The sequence below is a fragment of the Cyprinus carpio genome, chromosome B2 (genome assembly GCF_018340385.1).
Source record: "Cyprinus carpio isolate SPL01 chromosome B2, ASM1834038v1, whole genome shotgun sequence".
Classification (NCBI taxonomy): Eukaryota; Metazoa; Chordata; class Actinopteri; order Cypriniformes; family Cyprinidae; genus Cyprinus; species Cyprinus carpio.
Genome location: NC_056598.1, coordinates 697,245 through 724,643, shown reverse-complemented (window position 1 = coordinate 724,643; position 27,399 = coordinate 697,245). Strand labels below are relative to the sequence as shown.

The following is a 27,399-nucleotide window of genomic DNA, read 5'->3' as shown; positions in this document are numbered from 1 at the left end:
CTCAGGTTGCCAGTAAACTAGCTTTTTAAGATTTTAAGAACTGCTAAGCTAAGTGCTGGTGTTGAAGGCCAGAGTGATCATGTAGTGGAACATATTTTACAACTTCTTGTCTATAAACATTGTAGATAAGGTTTTTATCATCTCTTTTGTTTCTGTGCCCTGCCTGGGTCAACAATAACAACAAATACGAGCTTTAGAAACGACACAGGGGAAAATCACACTTGTTCAGTTAAAAGAGCTTTACAACGAGCAAAAACTGTCCTTATTCCAGTGGCTGACTTCTAAATGAGTTCAACTCTCACATCCGCTCGTTCAAAAGCAAGCCACAGTGTCACTCGGTTGCTGCTGCTTTATGAACAACCGCATACAATTAATTGACACGCTACATAAAACCAATGATGCAAAATGAAAGGATAAGGTGTAGGCTGTATCTTCTGATGACTCATAGAAGTTTCCTTTAGGAATGACTGCAATTAAATCTAATTCGTGAACGTCTGCGCCAAATACTGCAGGATGGTAGGGTTATCCTGTAAACCGCAATGTTGTGTGGAAACACTTGGCAACAGAGTGTTTGCCAGCCAGATATAAATCGCCTCATTATGGTGCTCAGCATTTTAGGTCAAATTAACCAGGTTTAGGAGGAAGTAAGTGCTGTCATTATCCTGGTGTCACTCCATAATGCTGGTGTGACACATGCTTAAATTTGCAGTATTCAGGTTTATGGGCATGTATCTCTAAAACATCATTAAAGAGCACTTTGCTGTAGCAAATAAAACAAAGACCTCACGCCACTTTGTTAAATTAGCTGTATTTTGATACACCATTTGTACATCATCTATTTATTTAAAACCAACAAACCCATTTTGACAAATGGAAGTCTCTGCTTTGTGGGTCATTTTGCCTCATTTAAAAGGTCACGGAAAAAAAGTGCGTCAATAACACATAAATCACACTTTGAATGGTTTATAAATGAAGACGTTCCGAGGTCAGAAACAAAAGACTTCCGTAATCTCGACAGAAGGCACTGCTCTCTGTTTCCAGACATGAAGGTGGTGCTGCTGGCGGTGCTGTTGGTGTTGGCCGCGAGGGAAGACACGGCCCAGGCCCAGAAAGCTCTCAGACTCTGTGGCCGTGAGTTTTTTCGGGCAGTCGTCTACACATGTGGGGGCTCCAGATGGAGGCGGGGCCAAACCGAGGATCCCCTTAATGGTCAGTATATATTTGACTTGATCAGTCTTCATCCAAATGTAAGTGTGAGCAGAAAACAAGCTCTTATTGTTAGATTTTTGGTCGTTATTACTGTAACAACACCAACTACTGAAATTTTAGACAGTGTCCCAAATTTATAATATGTTATAAAGATTTAGTGGCCTGCCTTTTACAGATATATAATATAATATAATATAATATAATATAATATAATATAATATAATATATAACAGTATATATACTGCATATAATATAATATAATATAATATAATATAATATAATATAATATAATATAATATAATATAATATTCTCTGTCTACAGGGAAAGGCGTCAACATTCACGTAACCCTACACAGGACATGTGTTTTGGACAATAGCTGGATAATATAATAGAACATAATATGAAATTATGTAAGTGACATAATAATATAAAATATAATATAATATAATATAATATAATATAATATAATATAATATAATATAATATAATATAATATAATATAATATAATATAATAGTTTAAGTACCTATTGTAATACAACAATGCAAAAATTAAGAAATGGAAATGTAATAAAATGTAATAAAGATGACATGTTTTTAAAGAAAATATTATAAAATGATAAATATAATATTATAATCAAATCAAAATATAGAGAGTAAAAATATTTTTATGAATTAGTGCTGTCAAGCGTTTAATCACGATTAATCGTATCCAAAATAAGTTTTCGTTTACATAATACATGTGTGTACACTGTGTATATTTATTATGTATATATAAATACAAACACATGCATGTATATATTTAAGAAAAATTAATATTTAGATATACATAATAAATATACACAGTACACATAAATATATTATGTAAATGAAAACTTATTTTGGATAAGATTCTGATTAATCGTTTGACAGCACTATTATGAATACATTAAAAATAATTGAGAACAAACTTGAATCAAAACTCAGTAAAAAACTGATTCCAAATCTTTTGGAATCTAATTACATTTAATTACATTACAGTTACTTTGCATAACTAAATGTAGTTTTTAGCTTTGTAGATAGGAACTCACAAGACCCACTAAAATTATGCAAAAATGCAATCAAAAGAAAACTTACAATTAAATCTTGGCTGAATTTGGAACAGAATACTAAATGAATTCTACTCTTGCTATTTCTGTCATACAAAGTCATTGCAGAAATAGTAGAAGTCGCAGAACTGTGCTGATTCAATGTCAGCTCTTGTGCGCCACCTGCTGTAGAGACTTGAATGTTACATTCTGACATCCCCAAATCATCCCTTGTACAGCATGAACTTTGGAGGAAACAGAAATCATGTACAGTACCTGTCTTTTTTACACAGGTTATGAAGTTGGGACTGATGTGGAGTCACTGACCTCTGCAGGAATGGATCGAGTAAGAAGAGAGGCCTATGAAGCGCTGCCCTCCACGTGCTGTAAAGTGGGTTGCAGAAAAAGTGATCTTGTTCTCATGTGCTGAGAAACACTCCCAACATCGTCATCTTCTCTGTGCAAAATGCATTTAAAATATTGTTTTTCAGAGGGCTTGAATTACATAGAAACTCTCAAAGTTAAAATGGTTTTAAAATGAACATTTGAAAAATGTTCAGATGTTGTTTTCCAAGAAATTCTTCAAATGCAAAAAAAAAAAAAAAGTATTTATTTAAAATGAGGTAACATTTAAAGAGGACTAATACTCAATAGAAAGGAATGTTGTCTTTTTAGAGGCACTATTAAGGAAACAGTTCACCTTAAAATAAAAAAAAAAAAAAAAAAAAACACCCTCTGTTGTTCAGAACCCATAGCCTACTTTTTGCTGTCTGAAATATACATTGGGAATTGTTTCATTATATGCATATACTATATGTATACTTGGTCTATATGTGTCCCAAAACATAGTTAAGTGGTTAAATGTTTATGAAGTTAAATGGTTACGAACCTGAACTAATGTTTTTAAAAATGTTGTTAAAAAGGTTTAAATCTAGAAGCAGGTACAAATTCTAGATTAGAAAATCTGTATTTTTTTTTTATTATTATTTATAGTCTACCCAATATTGTATTTTATGGAATATATCCAATATCAGGAGATACCAAATGTAAAATTGAGAATAAAAGCATTTTGAACATTTTGTTTATTTGAGTCCTTATTTGTTGGGAAATAGCAATAAATACATTTTTAAATTCCTGAAAATTGATCCTGAGATTCACAATAACCTCATATTACCCAGTCCTTAAAGAAACACTAGGCCTATTACTGTCAGTCAGTGGTTTAACCTTTTAAAGTGCAGTCGCGTCTCCTCCTGGCGGTGTGAGCAGTTCTTCCGCTTGACAAACACGACTGAAGAAGAAGAAGAAGGAGGAGGAAAAACAGACTGAAGCATATAGAAATACAAACATGGCAGCTATGAGGATGATAAGGTAAGATCAACGAGCGGCAGTTCTTCAGAAAACATACAGCCTACGGCATGTTATGTTAAACAACTTATGAAACTAAAGTGTCAAATGTATAGGTAAATTGTACAAAATTAATTCAATTCAACATAGGCGTGATCTTTGAGCAGAGATCAATGTCAGCAGATTCAAAAAGTTGCAGGATTAAAACGATTATAACATTAATAGTGCATGGTGGCTACATTAAAGTTTTGTGCAACTTTTGGTCTCTACATGTAACATAGAGCGTTAAAAGTTACAATCCGATCCACCTTGTTCATAAAGAAAGATTTTTAACAATTAACCAATATCTTTTAAAACAGACCTACCATTATCTCCGAAGTTGTTGTAATGATATACGCTTCTGTAGAAGTCACAGTTCAGATATTTCAATTTAATTAGAAACAAAAACACATAAAAAAAACCATAATGGCAAATTCCCGATGAGGAACTACAGCGAACTACTACTCCCACGAAGCATTGCGAATGACGTAATCAAATCTACTTTATTTATTTTTTTATTTAATCGTCTGAATGTAATAATTGTTATAATAATTCACTAAGTGAAATAAAAGTGTGTGTATATATATATTTATTGCAAGTATAAACCATTAACTTCAACAATTTAGTAAAAAGTGTCTAATATATAGGTAAAATCTAAAGTGTGGGAATAACGTAATCAAATTGACTTAAATGTAATCATTTGTTAATAATTTTGGAGGGATTTTGAGACATTCAATAGCAATATTTAGCCAGTTTTTTCTTAAAAAAATGTTCTGAAAACAAATTTTGTTAGGGAAACTGTCTAATAAATGGTTTCAATGCAATTAAACCATCTTTTTTTTTCCCTTACTACATGTCTTAGTTTTTTTGAGAAGTGAGATATTGCCTCAAAATGAGTGTGTATGAGGGTAGAGATGAGGATGGTGCTATCCATCATCAGATCCCGAAAACATCTCCAAGCTCCATTTGTATGTCAGTGAGTAATAAATCCATGGATTACCCACCTGCAATGAGCTCTGACCCCAGGTAAGACAAAACACTGAAATTGAATAATTTAGAAAAGAAATACATCAATTTCACCGTCTTTAACATTTAACATTCATTGCAGTAATTTTCATTTAATCAGACATGAGGTACACACAACTGCATCCCCAGAGTCCAGCTGTGTGTCCTTGAGGAGTAGCGTTCAGCTATGCAGTAATAAAACAGTGACCTCTGATTTCAGGTAAATGAGAATTATGTAATACAAAAGGACACAAAATATATGACAAGTAAGTCATTTAAAAGCAGTTCAACAACAACAAAAAAAGAATCTGTCATTGTTTACTCACCCTTATGGTGTCAATCCAGAAGGACTTCCTCCTTCTTCCTTCCATATAACTCAAAAGGAAATGTTGTAGAATGTTTCTGCTCCTCTTTTCCATACAATTACAGTAAATGGGTTGGCCACTGATGAGCACAAATATGATTAAAAAAAGGTGTAAAAATACCATGATAATAGTCTGTATGAGCTGTATTGCAATTCTTTTGATAGCTTTTTGCTCAGTGATGAAAATCCTGAAAATCTTATAATCAGCTGCAGCTCTCGTTTGTTTATAATCAATTACGGTGTGCTGAAAAATGCTTCACATCTTTTATGGTGCATTTTTTGAGCTTAATGGACTACTTGCACTGAGCTTTGTGATGCACGTCTGTTTTCAAATATTATACCTCAATAGTTTCCAGTTATAATCCAGACATTTTCAGAGACACAAGCTGTATTAAGTATCTGTGCATGTAGTCCATAGCACATGTCCCCATTTTTTTATTGTATAGAAAAGAGTAGATTCAGTGCAAATGTGATGTTTGTGAGCCAATTCTGAAAGATTTAGTCCCTATGAGCTATGCATCAGCATTCATACTGTAATCAGACAGGTCATATCAGACACTTTAATTTTTTCTACATTCACACAGAGTTGAGGTGAATGAAGACTTGCAACAGGATTGTCAACAACCAGTGGATGATGTTCTACAAAAAGTTAAAGAGATTCACAAAACTGGCATGAAGAAAAAGTATGAGCACTTATTTGAAGTAGTCAAAATACAAGAGAATCGAACCCTACTGAACATGATTTATACACAGCTGTACATCATAGAGGGAGAATATGAAGGGGTGAATGAAGAACATGAGGTTTTACACATGGAGAAAACACCCAGAACACAAAACTCACAAGACACTCCAATCTACTCCAATGACATATTTGACCCTTCACTTAAACAAGCAAAAATAAAGACTGTTCTCACTAAAGGCATTGCTGGAATCGGAAAAACAGTCACTGTGCAGAAGTTCATTCTAGATTGGGCTGAGGGAAAAGCCAATCAGGATGTAGATTTCATGTTTGTGCTTCCATTTCGAGAGATTAACTTGGTAAAAGAGCAGAGGTATAGTCTTCACAAACTTCTTCTGACCTTCTACCCTGAGCTTCAATATCTGGACTCAAAGACTTATGCTGAGAGTAAAGTGGTGTTCATCTTTGATGGTTTGGATGAAAGCAGAATTTCACTCTTTTTAGACACTGACACAGTTTCTGATGTGAATGAGTTTTCATCGGTGGGTGTGCTGATGTCAAACCTCATGAAAGGAGAGCTGCTTCCCAGTGCTCTCATCTGGATCACCTCCAGACCAGCGGCAGCCAGTCAGATCCCCTCAAAATACATTAACCGTGTGACTGAAATTCAGGGATTCAATGACTCTCAGAAGGAACAATATTTCAGGAAGAGAATCAGTGATGAGCATCAACCCAGTAGAATCATCTCACACATAAGAAGATCGAGAAGCCTCCACATCATGTGTCACATACCTGTCTTCTGCTGGATCTCAGCCACTGTGCTTCAAAACCTCCTGAAACAAGATGACAGTGCAGAAATCCCTCAAACTCTGACAGAAATGTACATACACTTCCTGATCATTCAGACAAATGTTAAGAACCAAAAGTATGATGGGTCAGATCAAAAAAGCCTGCAGTCCAACAAAGAAGTAATCTTGAAACTTGCCGAACTGGCTTACAAGCAGCTGATGAAGGGCAATATCATGTTCTATGAGGAGGATCTGAAAGAATGCAGCATGGATGTCACTGATGCCTTAGTGCGTTCTGGGATTTGCACTGAGATCTTCAAGGAGGAAGCTGTGGTTAATGAGAGAAAAGTCTACTGCTTTATACATCTGAGTTTTCAAGAGTTTCTTGCTGCATTTTATGTTTTTTACTACTTTGTGAATATGACTATGGAGGTGCTGAGTTGTTTTACCGCACTGCATCGCTTGTTTAAAGGGGTAGTAGACAAAGCTTTAGAAAGTCAGAATGGGCAATTCGATCTTTTCCTTCGATTCCTTTTAGGCATCTCACTGGAGTCCAATCAAGGACTTTTATATGGTCTTTTGGCTCACACTGAGAGCAGCTCTGAGAGCATAAAGGAAATCACAAGGTACATTAAAGAGAAAATCAAAAAGGATCCCGATCTATCAGCAGATAGATCCATCTGCCTGTTCCACTGTCTGCTGGAAGTCAAAGATCAGAATCTGTACAGAGAGATCCAGGAGTTTCTGACCTCAGCGAAACACTCAGAGAAGAAACTCTCTCCTGGACACTGCTCAGCAATAGCCTACATGCTTCAGATGTCAGACGACGTGATGGATGAGCTGGATCTTAAGAAATACAACACATCAGAGGAGGGTAGAAAGAGACTTATACCAGCTGTGAGGAACTGCAGAAAAGTTCTGTAAGTGTTAAATAGTTATATTACACAATTAAATTTGTTTTTAAATAGAAGTATTCAGTTACCTGTTTATTAGTTTAAAAGTGTACTGTAAATAATAGTATTTTTTAAAATGGACAAATACATAAAAAAAATTACATTGGACAAATATTTCTATTTATCAGTTAGTTATTTTATTAGTTAATTTATTTACTTTTTTTAAATGAATTGATCATTTTATTTTTAAATGGTACTCCTTTTTTCCATATAGTTGAACCAGGAACAAAAAAATTTAATTGTTCAACCAACCTGCTTCTATAATTTGTAGCAAGCAGAAACAGTGTGAGAAAATAAAACATTCCTTGCATACTCAACCTGTTCCTCCTCTGGCCACAAGTAAATGTTATTTATGCAAACAGTGATGTGGGGTTAAATGTCTTTGAGCTATAAAATGAAAAAGTCAGCAAGGGTGAGGCTGTCCTCTGGTGACATGCAGAAGTACTAAATGCAGATGTACATTTTCCTATAACTAATACTGTTAGAGGTCCCATCAGTATCTCACAACCAATTCATACGTATTTTACGAGGTGGCTAATTCGTATGACCTCACTTGTACGATTTTGTATGGTTTTTGTGAGGGGTAGTTTTAGGGGCGGGCTTAGGGGTGGTCATAGGTACATCATATGAATTTGCCAACTCATAAAATATGTACGATTTGTCACAAAACACAAAATCGTACTAGGGCTGGTCCGAATATCATTTTTTGAGCTTCGAAGCTTCGGTAGTAATCAACACCAAATATTCGAAAGCTTCTGAGGAAGGTGGCTGAACATATTCTTCTCTTTAACATCATGTCTACACCGGACGCAAGCGGCATGACAAAATACAATAGAACATATTATGCTGTCTACACTGTATGCGGCACGCGCGGCTGACATATTCCCGACAGTAAACTGCTGCTGACGTAGTGACGCAAATTTAAATGATTTTCAACGCTCGTTTTGTCGCATCCAGTGTAGACAGACGCGACAGTTGTGTTTTATTACACCAGTGTAGACATGGAGTAATAAAGGCAGGAATCTCTGTGTGTTCATCTGTTTGCATTTTTATTATGTCGAGAACCGTTCATCCAATCGACTTCACGCATGGTGGGTGTGTTGCTGCGGACCCAAGGGAGTGCAGTGCCGCATTTTTGTGCAATATGGACGAATGAGAACTGTTTTGTGGGGGATGCCAGGTGTTTGAAAATTATTCTTTTTTTTTTTTTAGAATATTTGAATCTCAGAATTGAAAATCGAATGCCAACCCACCGAACAAATATTTGAATAATCAAATATTCTGGTCCAGCCCTAAATCATACGCATTCATACGAATTAGCCACCTAATAAAATATGTACGAATTGCCATGAGATCGGGTTGGAGGTCCAGCTGCCACTAGCACATTCAGCACAACATTCTACTTAGAACGTCCTCTTTTACCTTTGTGTTTGGTTATTTGAATAAAACAGTCTGGATTATATTCAAACATTCAAAAATATTGTGAATAATTCTAGACTTCAGCAGAAATATGTAATGTTAAACATGTTGACATATTACATTAAACAATTTATTTAAATAAAAAGCAAACTCATCAGTTGTGCATTTGTTATTCATTCAGAGGATTGTGTTTCCTTCTGTTTTAGGTTTTCTGGCTGTGATCTCATTGATCAGTGCTGTGAAACTGTGGCTTTAGCTCTACAGTCAGCTGACTGCCCCCTGAGAGAGCTGGACTTGAGTAACAATGACCTGCGGGATTCAGGAGTGAAGCTGCTCTGTGATGGACTGAAAAATCATACCTGTCAACTAGAAATACTCAGGTGTCTAGTTAAGGGACATTTCATCCAAAAAAATGAATATTCTGTCATCATTTACTCACCCTTATATAGTTTTTAAAAAAAAAATCTTCTGTGGAACGCAAAATATATTTTGAATAATGTCTCAATTGTTTTTCTGGGTGTTTCACAGTAATCTGATTTGATGGGGTTCCTTCCTCTAGATTGTCTGGCTGTATGGTGACAGAGGAAGGCTGCTCATACCTGACATTGGCTCTGAGTTCAAACCCCTCACACCTGAGAGAGCTGGATCTGAGCTACAATCACCCAGGAGATTCAGGAGTGAAGTTGTTATTAGATCTACTGCAGAATCGAGACATCAATTTGGAGAAACTCAAGTACCTGTTATTGCTATAAAATTGCATAAAATTTTGTTCCATTTTTAGGACTCAAAGGGCCAGTTTTACTAAAAAGGGCAAATTATCGCAATCCCATAAAATTACAGAAAAGAGTTCTGTGGGTGATTTACGGACAATGTGTGAAATAAAGAACACAGATGCAGCAAGATAAATTCCCATTATGACCAATGCAATCTACCAAGAGCAGCACAAATGAGAAACTATCACATACATGTAATGTGCTAAATGGGATTAAAAAAAGATTTTGGGGGGCATTAAATAGCACAAATACAGCTCATTGACTAGCACAAACCTTAGTAAATTATGTTGCTTAATTCATTTAAATGCTCTCCATTCGTAAATTCTGTGTCTGAAAGGAAATTTTTCACTTCGAAATCCTAACAGGAGTTTTTTAACACCAATAGAGGGATTGTGCTGGTCCAAGCTGTTAGGAAATCTGTCCCAAAGCATTATTGTACAAATTTATTACAAATACTACAACAGAACAGAAGCTGGGAAAGAGTAAAAAGGCATAAAGGGGCCTATACAAAGTATAAGTATATCAAAAATAAATACATGATAGTAATTAAATTCACTTTGGTTCAGGTGAGTTTAGTTTAGTATAAATTTAAATGTAATTTATGTTTTATGTCTTTATAGTTTGGAACATGGAGAACAGATCAGAATCACACCTGGACTACGGAAATGTAGGTACTCACTCAGACAAACCTTTTGTCACACTTGCTTTAAATATTTGAAATTGTAATGTTCCCGTATACCTTCTTGTATGCAGATTCATGTGATATCACATTAGATCCAAACACAACACACACTCAGCTCATCCTGTCTGAGGGCTACACAAAAGTGACATATGTGAAAGAGAAGCAATTGTATCCTGATCATCCGGAGAGATTTGAGAACTTTGAGCAGGTTCTGAGCAGAGAGAGTCTGTCTGGACGATGTTACTGGGAAGCTGAATGGAGCGGACAGGCTGTTATAGCAGTGTCATATAAAGGAATCAGCAGGAAGGGAGGAAGAGAATGTCGGTTTGGACTCAATGAAAAATCTTGGATTTTGTTCAACTCTGATAACAGATTTACTGCTTGTCATAATAATAAGAGAATTGACGTACCTGCCCCTTCACCTCCCTCTACTAGAGTCGGCCTGTTTGTAGACTGGCTTGGTGGCATCCTGTCATTCTACAGCGTCTCTGACACATTAACACACTTACACACATTTCACTGCACTTTCACTGAGCCTCTCTATGCAGGATTTTTGCTTGACTTGGGATCCTCAGCATCTCTGTCCCGTGTCAGGAACAACAGTCACATCAGACACACAACTGGGTGAATTTTTTAGAATAATTTGCTTTATTCAAATTCACACTTTTTCTGTCTTAAAAAATAATATGCTGCCATTATTCATGCACACTCACATCAAACCAAACTTAATGACATTCCGTCCTCGGTGGAACACAAAAGAAGGTATTATGTTAATTCACAGTTAAATTAACAGTTAAGACTGAAGCTAAAAGATGTAGCTGTTACTTTCGTTGGTATTTGAAGTATAACAGTATTGGTCTATTTATAATTGTTTTATTTATTATTTTTTATATTTTCGTACTTGTAAAAAGTGTTAACTGATGACTGTGCAAATGTAAGAGTTTTTTCAGTAAAATAATATATTGATGTTTTACTTAAAAGCAATTGCATGATTTTGCTGAAATGTTACATTTATTTTCATTTAAATTATTCTATACCATATTTTCATAGACTTCTGTAGCAGAGTTATTTTCTGTTAAACAAAACATGAATTAAAAATCGAGCGCAGCGTTAGTTCAGTCAGACCAAGGAGGCATAGGCTGTGACCAGCTGATGCAGTCAGCTATCAAATCGCTCCAATCACTACCATTGTCCTATTAGACACGGGACATATATACGTGGCACTACTGCTCGGTGAGTATGCTCAAATGGCTTGCAACCCTCCCTCCCTCCCCATTATAAGCATGAGCATATTACCGTGCACCTTCTGGTTGTCGTCTTCTTTGTTTCAGATCGCTAAGGCTTTCAAGTCCCGGTTGGCATGGACCTTACTGCTGAGAGACACCCATCCTCATAACCAAGCTACAGGGTAGACGCCCCCACTACAACATTTACACGATTACCACTGTTTTTTTTTTTTTTTTTTTACAATCTTTTTAAAAAAGTTTATATTATTGAAATTATTCTGTCATTTTCAAGCAGATAATTCATAACAAAATTCACAATTCTAATACTGACATTTAAGATATTGTTTTCCCACCAAACATGATCAATAACTACCTGTATGATGTTAATTACATTAGTTGGCTATTGTTAGTTAAAGGAAAATTACCAGAATGGAAAGTGAAATTGAAGATGCAGGAAAATTATATAAATTAATGATCAATTAAAACAATATAATATTGTTATATTACCAGGGGATTTTTTTTTTTGCTTGCAATATTTTGATTAAAGAACAGAAAAAAAATAAGAAAATTTAGAATATTTCTTAATTACATACAGAAAGTGTACACTAATTTGTGCAAAAAAAAAACTTAAGACATTTACAATGAGGACTTGAAAATGAACTGCACATATATGATGTCAGTTTCTTTTGTGTAAAATTATGTTGCTGGATCTTAATTAATGGCTTATTTGGTGAGGTTAGCATTTCTATAGCATTGAAGGGGAAGAGACTCACTGAGTTGATAGGTGTTCTCCATTTGCACCTCTGGCTGTGGAATATCATCATGATGTCCAGGCTCCTCCATGTAGGACACTGTGCTGATAGAGCTACACACAAACACAAATGATCTGATTCCTTCATCATCTATACTTTTATGTTGGCACTTTTCAACGTTATTATTTTGTTATGCGAGTTGGTAGATGTTAAGGAATGTAACTCACTCCTTAGTTTTGGCAAAAGTTTCTTTAGCTTTGACTTCATGACTGCTCAGAGAAGACAAGCTTCCGTGCTTCTTCAGGAGATGTGCTGCTTTCTTTTTCGCTAAATCATACATTTTATTGTTGAATATTGACTAAATTGTAAATGCTATTCTACAAAAACCTGAAAGACATAAAATTTTTTAAAACATTTGCATTGGTAAAGCACTAATAATTTAGAAGTCTATTAAAAACTTGTTTCTGTTGATAAAATAGATAGTAATTTAAACTCAAACGTATGTACACAACTTCATGGCAGCAAAATACACTTACCGCTTAGATGTGACTGGTTCCACAAATAGGAAATGCTCAGTGGCGCTACCAGTTTGTTGCCAAACGTTGCCTTGACAACAGAGGATTTCATTTTCTCTTTGAGTGGGATCCAAAGATAAGTGGATCTCCCGCCAATGAATTACTGTACGTTTAAATAGCCTAATGGAACATAATTTATTTGTAATGTTGTAAAGAGTTTTCTAATAAACTTCTACATTTAGCAAGAATAGATAGATTGATTATAAGATCAATTAAAGGTGAGGAAAAAACTGAAGGGAAAACAATTTGTCAATAAGTTCCCCAAATGTAGATGTTTAAGTTGAACACAGTGAGTTACTAGCAGCACTTCAAAGTTTTAAAATATAAAATTCAACCGATTTTGATTACTTTTTAATTATTTTTTTACACACAAAACAAACAAACAAACAAATAAATAGCTTAACTAGAACATGAAAAAAACTTCTACTGCACCTTATACTTACACTGCATTAAACTGATGTTCTTCCTCTGTATTTTTGTCTTGTTTTCCAGTGCAAATATCTAAACATTTATAAATGAGATATAAAATGTTTTCAAAACAAAGTGAATTTATGGAAAAAGAACAAATAGCCTATCTAACATTATCTAACAACTTCATTCAAAAGGGGATTTCAATTCCCATTTCATACCCCATTGACAGATATTTTTCCCTCTGTTTTAAACATAAACTCATTTAATTTTGTTCAGTTTCTCTGAAAACAAGACTTCACATGCTTCTATTTGCATCTCAAGTAAATATATCATGATTTAAGGATGTTTAGATATATATTTCATGCCATGACTTTATGAATTTAAGACTTTCTGCTTTAATTTAAGACCTTCTTAGGGCCTTAATTTGTGGCTGGTCAATGCAGAAACCCTGTAATTAGTGTTTATAAGATAAAGTAATAGTTATAGTGGAATTTGTGTGAATTTGTATTAATCATAAACATTTTTTTTTTCCTGGGACAAAATTCCACCAGTTATTATGTTGAACAGAGTTCAGATTGTTTGGTAAAACCGTGGTCTTTCTTTTTAAAAAAAGAAAACCAAAAATAACATACAAATATTTTGTCTAACCTATATAGTTTGCTGTACTCCCAATTTCTGAGAATATTTAATACTGGTAATTTTATCCCTGCAATAATAAATAAAAAAACAATTTGTTTAAGGATTTGTTTAACTGTGTATATTGTGTTTGGTGACAATAACCTCAACAAGTAGCCAAGAATGTTAAACATGAATTTCTTGATTTTATTTTTTAAGACATTACATTATTTTCACTTCTGATATATTTAGCATTTTCAGTCTCTATATTCTCTTAAAATCTGGGGAGAGGTTACTCTATGCATGAAATGTTTGCATATTCCATTTTATGAACGATGTATGAACAAGATGCAAGTTAGCTGACAAACACAATACCACAACATCTGTGGGATAAAAAGTAATAAATAGATTTTTTTTAATACATATAAAATAAGAGATGGACACATGTTTTAACTGGAATAAACCATCCACAAACAGCAGCTGTATTTCCATCCTTCCACTTTTAGGGTTAAGGTAAGGCCTCCAAACCACCTAAATAAAGTACACTTAAAGGGTTAGTTCACCCAAAAATGAAAATTAGCCCATAAATTACTCACCCTCAAGTCATCCTAGGTGTATATGACTTTCTTCTTTCAGTCGAATCCAGTCGGAGTTATATAAAAAAATTGTCTTTGATCTTTCAAGCTCTTTAAGGGCACTCAGCGGGTGTTGCATTGCTTCAGTCCAAAAGAAGTTGAATAAAAAGCATCCAATCCATAAAAAAAAGTGTCTCACACAGCTCCGAGGGGTGAACAAAGTCCTCCTGTAGCGAATCGATAACCATATTTAAAACGTAATAATCAATTTAATCTAGCTTGCACAAACAGAAGCAGCTCCGGGCGGATGACATATGAGGTCAGCTTTGCACATGCGCCGCTCAGAAGTGACCCACGGGAAAACGCAGTGTAGAGATCAAAACAAAACAACGGTCACGAATTAGAAGTACAAAATGAGGATTTGTAAAGAAGAATGTCAGAGGATTTCGATATTAGCCAAGAGGAGACTGGTTTTCCTTTGCTAAAGTAAGGAAACTTTGCTTCCTTTGATCCTGTAAACAAACATTGGTTTTCACGAGACTCATCAGCACATGCGCAACACTGACCTCATCATCAGCCCGGAGCTGCTTCTGTGTACAACTGTTGGCGCAACCTAGATTAAAGTGATTATTACATTTTGAATATGGATATTTTTTTTACAAAAACGCATTGAGTCACTACAGGAGGAGAGAGTTCACCCCCCGGAGCTGTGTGAGACACTGTTTTTATGGATGGGTGCTTTTTATTTTTCTTTTGGACTGAAGTAATGCAACACCTGGCATTAAACAGCTTGAAAGATCAAAGACAGTTTTTATATAACTATGACTGGATTCGTCTGAAAGAAGAAAGTCATATACACCTAGGATGCATTGAGGGTGAGTAATTTATGGGATAATTTTCATTTTTGGGTGAACTAACCCTTTAATGAATGGCAGCAATAATGTGACACTTAACTAAAACCAGGTTAGCCTAACCACATGACCAGGATTATTATCCAGGAATGTCATGTGTATTCCTAAATTATATCTCTATAACTAGAGATATTTTTTAGACACTGGAAGTATCTGCACACTTGGATGGATGGATACTCTCACAATTGTCTCACAAAAGTCTTGTGACAAAGTCTAAATAGCTCAGCAAACAAAAAGCATTGAGAATAAAGATGAACATTTCCTTACTTTCAACACAATACAGTACAAGGAAGTGATAAATGAAAGGATGTGATAAATGTTCTTCTGTACTAGTCAGTGCGGTTTCTTTCCCGTTTTCAACAATAAAAACAGTCTGAGCATTCATAATCCATTACAGAATAGGCATAAAATAAATTCCATGAACAAATTAATAAATGAAAATAAAGTGCCATCATGAAATGTAAATGCTAACAATAACTTGACAGGAAAGACACAGAAACTATATCCATTTGGATACATGTATAACAATTCCTATTTTACATTTTTACACATTATCTTTAAATATTGCTACAGTACAATGATTTGGGAAAATAAAATCCACATAGTGGAAAACCAAAAGGAAAACTGTTTATATTTGACCAATTCCTTAATTTTATTTCGATTTAAGGAAATCTGCATCCCTGACACAAATGGAGTTTCATTTCCCTAAAATGTCTATATAAATAAATGATTTAAAGAAATAAAAAAAGTAGGCATCACTTTTTGCATGAATTATGAATGTCAGTTACATCCATGTTTAAGCACTTCATTTAACAAAGGGCTACGGGCCAACTAGACAGAAGTGATGCACTCTAACATGCATTCACCAATAACATAAAATCAACATTAACACTGACACAAGAGGCATTTGAGATGATACCGAGGAGAATATTCTGTGAAAGCATGTCTCTGTATTTCTCTCTCATCATTTCTTACTGGTCTTTAATTGTAGCATGGTAAGACTTTACAATAAGGGTTAATTCTCTAACATTGGTTTTATGCATCATAAACCAATAATGAACAACATTTCTACAGCATTGATAATCTTAAAGTTAATGTTAATTCATAAATTTACTGGCATAGCTAATTCATATTTGCTCATTATTAAAGTCAATTTCTATGACTTGAAATGTTTGTAACGTTTGTAAGAAATCTTTTGTAACATTATAAATGTCTTTACTGTTATAATCTTTGCTGAATAAATATTAATTTATTTAAAAAAAACAGTAGTGTACAGTACATCCAGAATTTAACATTAACTTAGAATTAAAAAGGCTGTAACAATATTGTTAGTTTGTGATACCTAATGCAATAACTAATGTTAACAAACTGAATCTCACAATCTGTAGCATTGTTTGGGAGAGACCTCATGGTAGTTAAATCGTATTATTTATTATCTGTCAACATAACTAAAAGAAAACCAAACACTGCTGACAGGTTTGTTCAATATGTGAACCCTGGTATCATTAGATTGTAATATCACTAGGTGTGTTTGGTTTGGGGCAGAGAGAGAATGTGCAATAGTGAAAAAGAAAAAAATCCAGCGAAAAAAGTCCACGTATTGCATTTGTCCTGAAGTTTTATCATATACACACAAAATATTTACTAATATTCACATACACACACCCACAGAACGCACTGATGATATTCTACACCAGACATTATACGTGAGATTTTGAGTGCTGTATTTCAATAAAAACTTTTTTGAAAGTCTTTGTAGTGCCAAAAGAGCATTCTAACATCCCAGTCACAGTCCATCCTACATCACTGCGGCCGGGTCAGTTGTCTGCCAGATATTTACCTGTAGAATACAAAAAAGCCCATCTTTATATCAGATACTGCGTAAAAATTTACTTCAGGGTTTGTACAGATACTATAATAAAATTCCAGGACTTTTCAATTTTCAAACACTATTTTGGGGGTTTTCAAGGATCACAGTTGGCCCAGGGGTTCAAATGTTTACTTGCCCTGCCACAAAATAAATAAATACATTAAAAAATATCACAGCAAAAACTATTAGCCTAACAAATTAAAAGTTCAATCTTCAAGACAAATAGTCAGTAATACAATAAGAACAAATTAACTAATTACAAGCAACAGCACAAATGAATACAACAGAACAAAGATGCAAATGAAATAAACAGTTTCCAAGCAGGTCTACAAGTCATATTTAACTACAGAAAATTAATAATCAAATGAAAAATGTAGAAATTAAATATAGATTGATCCTTGTTAAAGCTACAAATGTTATTCAGTCAAGAGCAGTGAGTGATTTCTTTTTCTTTGTTGTTAGGACACAGACAGCTTCAAGTATATTATGCTGCAGTCACTTTAAAGGGATAGTTCACCCAAAAATGAAAATTTGGTGTTTATCTTCTTACCCCCAGGACATCCAAGATGTAGGTCACTTTGTTTCTTCAGTAGAACACAAACAAAGATTTTTAGCTCTCAGTCGTACAATGCATGGCAATGGTAACAGAATCTATGAGAGGAAAATAAAAACATGCACAGAAAAATCCAAATTAAAGCCTGCGGCTCGTGACGATACATTGATGTGTAAAGACACAAAACGATCGGTCTGTGCAAGAAACTGAACAGGATTTATATCGTTTTTTACCTCTGATTCATGCAATGGCCGAACTGTTAGAACTCTTGTGAACGCGCTTCACAGCAGCCTGCATCATCTTCTTCTTGTTGCTTTATGGCGGATCGCAGATTTATAAGTGCATTCAGTTTCTTGCACAGACCGATCGTTTTGTGTCTTTACACATCAGTGCATCGTCACAAGCCGCAGGGTCTAATTTGGATTTTTCTGTGCATGTTTTTTTCTCTCTCATAGATTCTTTTTCCATTGCCATGCATTGTACGGCTGAGAAACTGCAACGCCTGAAGCTAAAAATCATAATTTGTGTTCTGCTGAAGAAACAAAAGTCACCTACATAATGGATGCCCTGGGGGTAAGCAGATAAACATCAAATTTTCATTTTTGGGTGAACTATCGCTTTAAGACCTAAGGCACAGATCCAATATATCGACAGAACTTAAATCTCAAAAATTCAAGTACTTTAAGCACCTTGTAGGTACTGTAGATTTCATAAAAGACATACCTGCAGAAAACCTTTTTTTAACCAGGGAGAGTCTGTAGCCTGAACCTGCGAGTTGAAAATCACAGCCAGACAGAGTGCTGCCCTCACTGGTGAACTGCACTGCCAGCTGAGAAGGTCTGCTGGGACCCTCGGCTAACTGGAAGCGAGCCAGAAGAGCGCCTACCCCTGACACACAACGACAGGACAACAGATTTATATCCTACCAGAATGTTTATTCACACAGTACATTTGTTAACATCTGCATTGGCATATTTATGGGGTTAATAACAATGTCAAGACAAGTTCTGCACACAACCTGTTTTAGTAACTTGATCTGTGGAAATGCTGCCACAGGTATGCATGTCATATGTCATATGTATGTTTGTCATAGGGTTGTGCCTATAGTCAGAGATATCGCCTGTGGCTGATGCCTTTGACGACAGCAAGACAATTATTATTATTATTAGGCAAGTAATACTTCCTAATACTAATACTAATATTAGGGCTTATTTGTTGAATTAGATTTCTTTTCCAGTGTTTTTACAGTGTTGTGCATTATAACCATTCACACACGATTATGCTGAGCTTATGAATACAATGGCCAATCAGAGGCATTCACATGGGTCATCGCTAAAACAGCGGAGTTCCGATTCACGAATTCTCTTATCAAAAACAACAAAGTGCAGATGTACGTGCGTTGTAAGTATAAGAGATTTATTCATCACACAGTGTAGATTCACTAATTAATTTAACGAGCATAAACTCGCACTATGCTGAGCTTGTGATGATGTTCTTTGGTAACGTTAATGTAATGTTCTTTGTTCATTTTCTGTGGCTACTTTTTGAATAACTGAGTGCATACAATTAATTAAGCATTACAATTAATAACTTACAATGTTTCTATTAATTTTTTTATTCACGTTAAATACAAATTCAGTCTTATTAAAAACATTATGGCTGCTTTTTGGCTTATGCTGGAGTTAGTTCACTTTCCACCATTGAAACTAAGTTAAATAAATAATTAAATAAATTAGCACAATAATATTGTGCATCGGCGATCTCACAGGCTGACGATATGAAAATTGAGCATATCGCCCAACACTAGCTTGTCATCATCGTTTGACATTTAAACTTTGGCCTCAGATAGTGTAACAAAGTTTCTGAAACTGTAAAAACTGAATGAATATTTAATGAGGCAAGTACCTAGGCTATTTATGATTGGTTCTAGCACCACTGTTTTCAGCGATGACATATTTTTGTAGGCCAACTTGTAATTTCACCCAGCATCACCCCGTTTACCTCATCAAAAAAATCCCAATAGCAATTTACCATCAGCTTTTATATTCATGCATAAAATTAGCTCTTGCATGACTTCCACGTCACAATGATTGTTTCTGAAAACTCTTTCTATCTACAATTTGGAAAGTTTGAGTAACAATAGTTTGTAAGAGCGCGAGTAAAAACACAACGAAGATGTAAAAGATATTTAGTTAATGACATTCAAAGGGATAGTTCATCCAAAAATGAATGCGTCATCGTGGTACTCTTGTGAATGCACACAGAAGGCATGGTAGAGAAGAAATTGTTGAATAAAGTCCCTATTTTTGTTTTCTTTGCACACAAAATGTACTGAATCACTGATGTCACATGGACTAATTTAATGATGTCCTTACTACCTTTCTGGGCCTTGAAAGTGTCAGCTGAGTTGCTGTCTATGCAGGGTCAGAAAGCTCTCATTTCATCAAAAATGTCTTAAAGGGGTCATATGATGCGATTTCAAATTTTCCTTTCTCTTTGGAGTGTTACAAGTTCTTGGTGAATAAAGAAGATCTGTAAAGTTGCAAAGACTAAAGTCTCAAATCCAAAGAGATACTCTTTATAAAGTTTGAGAGTCGTCCACGCCCTCCTGAAACGGCTCGTTCCTTTAATGTCCCTGACACCCACTTAAGTCCCAGTTAATCATGGTATTCAATCACCTTCTTCAAAAATGAAAAAAGCATAAAAATTCATGAATGGGGTATTTCAGAGTCCTGCACGCAGGGGACCACTAATATTTGACGTAATGGGTGGGATATTATTTATAGCTGCCTTTTAATTTCATGCTTATTTGTGTTCACACTCTGTAGCCTGAAGACTGCAAAAAAAAAAGTAAAAGAGATTGGGTCGGGTATGGATATAAATTAGTGCAGCTTATGGATAACGGGTCTGGTGTTCTGTTAAGTACTGCAGGTGCAGGTTTGCCAAACAGGACCCTTGCAGGGCTCTGATGTAATGAGATAAAGAATAAAATGTGAAAATATATTTTGTGCATGTGTTCCGTCCAGACCTAATTGCAGGCATTTACCCAAAAGCACCCCCCCGCCCCCCAAAAAAAATTTCTTCATGATGATGTAACCGTAAGTTTAAAAAAATTATAACTTGTTTCTGGGTTTTAAGACATCTAAATTTACATTTGGTCATTTACTGTAGCAGACGCTTTTTTCCTAAGTGACTTACAAATGAGGACAATGGAAGCAATCAAACCAACAAAAGAGTGCTGGGACAAAACTCATTCTTGACGCAACTTTGACAAAAATGATTCATATGAGTTCCTGTCCTCTCACAGAATTTACTTGTTCTCAATGCCTGATTAAACATGTATATTACTGTGATATTTTGTTCTAAGCAAATCATCTTTACTTGACCATCTACCTCTATGATAATTTAGGAGTTAACAAAGGTTTAATTTGACTATTTGTATCTATGGTAATATAATGTGATATGTTCTTTAAAAAACCATTCATTAACATTGCCATGATTACAAAGAAAGAAAGAAAGAAAAAAAAAAACACTAAAAATGATCTTCTACCTTTCAAATTTCAGATTTTTTTAGGACACAGAAGAATATTGGACTTCATGACATTTTTAAAAATATCTTTTGTGTCCCACAGAAGAAAGAAGGTCAGGTTTAGAATAACATGAAAGTGAGTAAATAATGACAGATTTTACATTTTGAGGTGAACTATTCTGTAAGCATAATGCATAAATCCCTTTTGAGACTTGGCTTTAAATGTCAGGAGGATTTTTGTATAAATATGTTACATGACTCAAAAGTTGAGAAATATGAAAGTGCATTTCCATTCATTTATTTCAGCTTGTTTTGAGCGAACTGCAGTTAGAGTGAAAGCAGATGATAGGCCTCTGCAGTGAATGGAGACATTTATCTGCTCAGCTTGCAGAAAGAAAAGCAACTTGCCAGCACTTGTGCCGCCCGAACAGCCTTTCATTAATGACCTCAGCATCACCGAGCCGCGGTTCAGGATCTACATGATTTCTATAAAAATTCTAAAATTCCATTCAATGCTGCCATGGAAGTGTGTAATGCAGAAACAGCTAGTTGGGCTTAAGTCAATCTTTTACTTAGAGTAATTCAATTTACTACCATTAGGGCATGCTGCCAAGTGAACCACATTGTACAGTTGCCAACATGAGCTAAGCATTCCTGCAAAGCTGTTAGAGGGCTTCCCTTCCATCAGTTAATATCTAAAGGGCATTTACCTCCATTTTCAGACCTCTGTGAGAGCTCTGGGATCTTCCACGTTATTTTCTGCGTCTCTGGGTTTTAAAATGCAACAAATGGGCAAACATCACTATACAACACCACACTTCTGTTGATTTGCAATGTGATTTCCTTGCCAGATCCTCACCAGGTGGCAGGTGGGAGCATAGCCTGCAGTTTGTTCACGCCGCCGTCCACAGCTGCTATGAAGTGGATGTTGGTGAGCGGTGTGGGTGTGGGCATGGCCTCTGTGTTGTATTTATAGTCTATCCTGAGGTCTGTGCTGCTGGCATCACCACGCCAGCTCACCGCAAGGTTCAGCGGAGTGGACTGGATGCCTTGAGTGAACACCTGTGAGCACAAATCTCAAATATCACACACTACTACACAAACATCCGAGAGGACGACCAGGTTCGGATTTCAGTGATATAGATACTAACGGATCATGCTCAAATATAAAATCTCACCTGGTACTTCAGCATGTCTACGTTGTAATAAGTGGCCTGTGGCCTCTGCTCAGCCACTTTCTTCAGGTGACTCAACAAGTTTGACATATTGACCCAGAACTCCTTCGAATCACCTGTAGGTGGTGTGGTGTCGCTGCAGGACAAAAATATTTGCAGAATAAATCTCACACAATATTAATACCTTCTAGATGCAATATTATATTCACTAAACTAAAACTTCACAAAAAGTATTTAAAAACATCAAATAAATCTGTAAAATGATCACTTTTGTTATATGGTTAGTTAGCTGGTTATAGACTGATGCAGATAATCTCAAAATGACCAATATAGGGCCAATTGTTATTGGAATGGACAATATACATCTTTTATTACATTTATTTATGAAAAACAATTCAGAATTATTGGTCAAAAACAGCAGTTTAGTGGACAGTGGAACCAGTCATAACTGGTTTTTAAACAATTAATCAACTGACCTAAGACATTCAAATTTGTTCCCAAAAGTTCTTTTATATGCAGTAAAATATCCTGAGCATTAAGTTAATGCTGCTTATACAGCAGTGTTATTTCAGTATTTTTTAAATACTATTACAATATTTACAGCATTGATATTTTCAATTAGCATTTATTTTTATATTTTCATTTTATTTTAAGTTTTAGTAATGTTTAAAAAATATTTCTATTCAGTTTTAATTTATTTAAATGTCAGCTTTAGTTTTTAAAATGATTTCAGCAGGGTTCCTACACATTTTCCATTTTAAAATTCCAAACTTTTCCAGACTCAAATTTCCAAACCTCTCAGTAGATTTTTGTAGAGCCCCACCGATATATAGTTTTGCCGATATTATTGGCCGATATGAGCCTGTCGCAGATATATCATATCGGCGAATATGCCGCCAATATGAATTTGTTTTTTACAGAACACATAACGCAGATGAAATGCTTCTAAATGGTGTAATTACTTAGCTTGTCCAGCAGAGTGCACTCCATTGTTTGCTACTGGCAACTCAGGTCAGCGTAGAGATGCATAATTTCATGGAATTTGTCTTATTTTTGATGAATAAATAAAAAACAGTACACTTAAATCAAATCCTGATATAGACTAGTGTTTGTGAATATTAAACCTCAAACAACTATTTTAAATATGAATCCTCATGTTCTACATGTTCATTTGATTACCAGAAAATACACAACACAGAATTTGTGAAAAAATATTATTATTATTCATTATTATTATTTATTCATTTTAGATGTTTACATTTGGAAAAGCTGGGCTTCCTGCATAAATCTGCCCCTGTTGGTTTGGCAGTAGTTCGCTTGCCCTACACATTTACCTTGTTTATTTTCTTAATTCAAGTTATATATATTTTGTTCTATTTGTTCTATTTGTTTTTTGTTATTTATAAGTGAAGTGAAGTTTACTGTCAAGTGCACTGATGTCAGACTCATTTTGAGTAATAAAGTTTATTGTTAAATACCCTGCTTCCATTTACATAGGCCTATTTGTAACATAGTGACACACAAGTGTTTAATCACCACATTTGAGCTATCATTGCAAAAAATGTGTTTATGCAGGGCCGCATTAAGACTATAAGGGGCCCCTGGGCTTTACCTCTTGAGGGGCCTTTCCAGGGCTCGACATTAAGGACTGCCCGATTGCCCGAGGCTAGTGTGAATGACGCTCGGGACAGTAGACAGAACGGTCACTTGCCCGATCGGGCCAGTGCTGTAGGGTGTGCGTTATATGTAGTCTATGATATCGTAATTGTTGATTTAACGATCTGATATTATCGAGAATGCATCTCACTTTATAAAAAAACAAAACAATTTTTTTTACATATTTTGCGCCGCGGGTTTAAATTTCCAACTAAAACACGGTAGCGGTCGGTAACTGTGTAATTTGAACGGGAGCGGTCGGTCATTCAATATCACGTTCCCGACTTCCTTTCAGAACAGCATATCTTCGCTTTACTTAATCTTATCGACCACCCGGTATAGGCTACAGCCTGCCCTGCACTCATGACCGTTATGCACGCATGGAACAGTTTTTTCTGCGTCATGCATTGTATTTGCGGGGTCTGTGCGCGCAGCATGTGAATAACGGTCCTCAGGGCAGACTGTACCGGTTGTAAATATACGGCCCTCAAAAAGTATGGCAGAGCAAAGTGTTGATGCGCTGTCCTTAAAGGACGTTCAACTTGGACTGGAAAATGGTCAGTTTACTGCTAAGAAACCCACATCAGGCAAGTCTGATGTATGGGAGTCTTTTTCATGTATCATAGACGCAGATGAAAAAAAATACCTTTTGCGCAATGTGATAAATGCCTAAAAGTATTCCCGTTCAGCAATCACAAGACTGGAACCTTGGGTTTAAGGCGGCACTCATGCATCATCACAAAGGGTCAAACTAAACTGGCATTTACAAAGTCTAGGCCGGTGCCAGAGCAGTTTAAAAAAGAGACAACAGAAAAATGTGTTGAATTTGTTTGCCAAGACATTCGACTGTATGATACTGTGTCCGGAAAAGGTTTTAATCAGCTGGCCCAACATTTGGTCGACACAGCAGCAAAAATCGGAAAGTTTAATGTCAGTGAGATACTTCCACATCCAAAAAAAGTATCAAGAAATATTAAAAGGAGGGCTCAGAGTCTGCGTTTTTATTTATTTTTTCTCTTCGACATTTTTTCCCCTACTGTGTTGGCAGTAAAATGTTAAATTTCGTATCTTGACAAGGCGAATAAAATAATAAATACAATTTTTGTGCAGACAACATTTTTATTTTCTCCGTGGAAATGGAAATGTGAAATTTTGGAAACGAGATCTAAATTTAGCGGGATGGTCGGGTCGGGAAGAAAATTATTCTAAGCAGACAGCGGGTGAACAAAGAGTGTATATATATCGGGAAACGGAGGATGCGGATATAACCCCAGCGGGAGCTGGCGGGAGCGGGACTTAAAAAACAGTCCCGCGCAGACCTCTACTTTGAGGGTTTTTTGCACTCGCGCTTAGGGTGTGTCAGTCAACACGATTACAGAGATCTTTTTCATGACTTATTATTGAGATTAAAAAGTAGTTTTAACATCAAGCACGTCCTACACGATTTTCTCATTCATGCATTTTCTTTTAGTAAAAAACGAAATGTGCCCAAATATCTTGCTTTAAAGAAGTGATACGAACATCAAGCACAATTAAGTGTTTGCTTCTGAAGGCATACGCAACTTTAATAGTAACAAGAGTGCTTTATTTAAATCATTATGTTAGTATGATAAGGCCTATTTAATTACATGTAGCCTATGCAGAATCGTTCGCATCAACATTGCAATACATAAAAATTATTATAATCCACAGCTCTAGTGTGGTGGCTAACTAACTAGGCTACTGGGAGCTCAACTAAGTTGTTAAGTTTAAAAAGAGTTAATTATTTTGATAGACTATCATATCTAGCTACTGCTGCCAGCCTGCTAGTATATCACAACCAACCTGTAAATGGCGGTGATTCCCTTTTCCCTTCACCATTATCTGTATCTTCATCTTTCCCTGGGCCTGCGTTAAAATATGATGTTAGTTTCGGATTTTTTTTTTTTAACAAACTGTTCTGACGTTCTACTTTATCTTGTGCTGTTTTTCTTTTTTGCGAACCACTGTCATATTTACGAGACATTGCTGTCACATTAGATTAGCCATTAGATTAGTTATTGTCATCATTAGAATAGGCGGCAATTATCTTATAAAGAATTCAACGAAAGTATGTCACGTGAGTTCGATACAGGGCCAATAACTGAATGCTTTCAGACAATGATGAATTTTATTGGATTTCAGACAATTAAACAATGCCCACTGTGACTGATGATTGCAGGGTTAATTGAGTGAGAGGGTTTGACTGACACTTCTCAAGCAGGACTTGCAACGCCGGCACATGCATTCAAAGCAAAGCGATAAGCGTAATTTTAAAGGGACAGCCAACGAATTATAAAATCCAATTACAATATTTTCCGGCATCATCGGGGCCCTCCCCCAGCCCGGGGCCCTGGGCTTAAGCCCAGGTAAGCCCGTGCATTAATGCGGCCCAGTGTTTATGTATATATATATTCTGTTTATACTGTATTCTATATACAGTATCAATAAAAAGTTTGGACACACAAATGGGAAGTGTGTCCAAACTTTTGACTATACTGTACTGTTATATAGCCTACACATAAAGACAATTGTCTCCTTTTTACTCCCTAATATCGGTATCGGCCCCCCCAAAAAAACATATCAGTCGAGCTCTAGATTTTTGGCCCCATTAAACATAAATGGTTCATACAGAACTATTTTCAGCTTTATATCTGCTATATATTACAGTCATCTATAAATAAACATACAAGTGTACATACAGAGACCTTAAAATAAAAATAATATAAATTTTTTTAATACTTTTGCATGCACTCAAGAAACTTTTTTGTGCCCTTGAGAAACTATTCACATGTGCATGGGAATTTTTTTGCATGCTTACACAATTTCTAGTTTTATATAACCCATTTCCTTTGTGCATCACTGCCATCTTGCTATAAATAAAGAGCATGGATGCACATGAATTAATAGAGATCTACTTGCTCAAAATTTGGCTTTCCTTACAGTAGTACCTCTAATATCAAGGCCTACTGTCCAATTTAACCTCTGCAGTGGTGGAAAAACCATGACACGAAATGGGCTGATGGCTTAATATGGCTTTGTGCATTGTCCTGTTTACCAAGTTCAAGGTTCAATAAAAAAGACTGGTTTTGTAAAAAAGTGTTCAAAATGTGGCTTAAGGCAGTATGTCATTTCAAGACCTTAGGTTTCCTAAATGCATATTCTGTGGCGGACAGAAAACCACACCGCGAAATGGGCTGATGGCACAATAG

At 35.5% G+C, this 27,399-nt stretch overlaps 3 protein-coding genes and 1 long non-coding RNA gene across 5 annotated transcripts in view; 2 read left to right on the top strand and 2 right to left on the bottom strand.

Moving 5' to 3' along the window:
* Nucleotides 1–977: 977 nt before the first annotated feature.
* insl5b (insulin-like 5b) lies at nucleotides 978–3,414 on the top strand. Its single transcript, XM_019114867.2, has 2 exons — nucleotides 978–1,209; nucleotides 2,569–3,414. The coding sequence occupies exons 1-2, from the start codon at nucleotides 1,044–1,046 to the stop codon at nucleotides 2,703–2,705; spliced, it is 303 nt and encodes a 100-aa protein (XP_018970412.1). The 5' UTR covers nucleotides 978–1,043; the 3' UTR covers nucleotides 2,706–3,414.
* Nucleotides 2,602–4,117, bottom strand: LOC122136127. The gene is made up of 3 exons (XR_006153938.1): nucleotides 3,985–4,117; nucleotides 3,500–3,563; nucleotides 2,602–2,732 (listed from the first exon to the last, which is right to left on the bottom strand). It is a non-coding gene; the product is annotated as an uncharacterized LOC122136127 (long non-coding RNA).
* Nucleotides 3,491–14,024, top strand: LOC109101494 (NLR family CARD domain-containing protein 3-like). Of its 2 annotated transcripts, none has more exons than XM_042717649.1 (8): nucleotides 3,491–3,643; nucleotides 4,521–4,684; nucleotides 4,785–4,883; nucleotides 5,612–7,414; nucleotides 9,073–9,246; nucleotides 9,426–9,599; nucleotides 10,260–10,306; nucleotides 10,393–14,024. In XM_042717649.1, the coding sequence occupies exons 2-8, from the start codon at nucleotides 4,551–4,553 to the stop codon at nucleotides 10,947–10,949; spliced, it is 2,988 nt and encodes a 995-aa protein (XP_042573583.1). In that variant the 5' UTR covers nucleotides 3,491–3,643; nucleotides 4,521–4,550; the 3' UTR covers nucleotides 10,950–14,024. The 2 variants fall into 2 exon arrangements, with proteins under 2 accessions (XP_042573583.1, XP_042573582.1); XM_042717648.1 differs by having other exon boundaries at nucleotides 4,767–4,883.
* Nucleotides 14,025–15,304: 1,280 nt separating this feature from the next.
* LOC109107526 (SH3-containing GRB2-like protein 3-interacting protein 1) overlaps nucleotides 15,305–27,399 on the bottom strand; it is a 33,797-nt gene continuing 21,702 nt past the window's right edge. Inside the window, exons 19-23 of the mRNA XM_042717646.1 lie at nucleotides 22,517–22,649; nucleotides 22,197–22,400; nucleotides 22,049–22,112; nucleotides 18,533–18,697; nucleotides 15,305–17,226 (exon numbers count right to left, since the gene is read on the bottom strand). Coding sequence (XP_042573580.1) covers nucleotides 17,204–17,226; nucleotides 18,533–18,697; nucleotides 22,049–22,112; nucleotides 22,197–22,400; nucleotides 22,517–22,649 — 589 coding nt within the window. The 3' untranslated portion in view covers nucleotides 15,305–17,203. The remainder of the gene's footprint in view (nucleotides 17,227–18,532; nucleotides 18,698–22,048; nucleotides 22,113–22,196; nucleotides 22,401–22,516; nucleotides 22,650–27,399) is intronic.

Excerpts from the sequence above, each read along its gene's own strand:
- insl5b (XM_019114867.2), top strand. The coding sequence starts at position 1,044 with ATGAAGGTGGTGCTGCTGGCGGTGCTGTTGGTGTTGGCCGCGAGGGAA. Across the intron at positions 1,210-2,568 it reads AACCGAGGATCCCCTTAATG|GTTATGAAGTTGGGACTGAT; the intron begins GTCAGTATATAT and ends TTTTTTACACAG.
- LOC109101494 (XM_042717648.1), top strand. The coding sequence starts at position 4,551 with ATGAGTGTGTATGAGGGTAGAGATGAGGATGGTGCTATCCATCATCAG. Across the intron at positions 4,685-4,766 it reads GCAATGAGCTCTGACCCCAG|TAATTTTCATTTAATCAGAC; the intron begins GTAAGACAAAAC and ends CATTCATTGCAG. Across the intron at positions 9,247-9,425 it reads TGTCAACTAGAAATACTCAG|ATTGTCTGGCTGTATGGTGA; the intron begins GTGTCTAGTTAA and ends TCCTTCCTCTAG.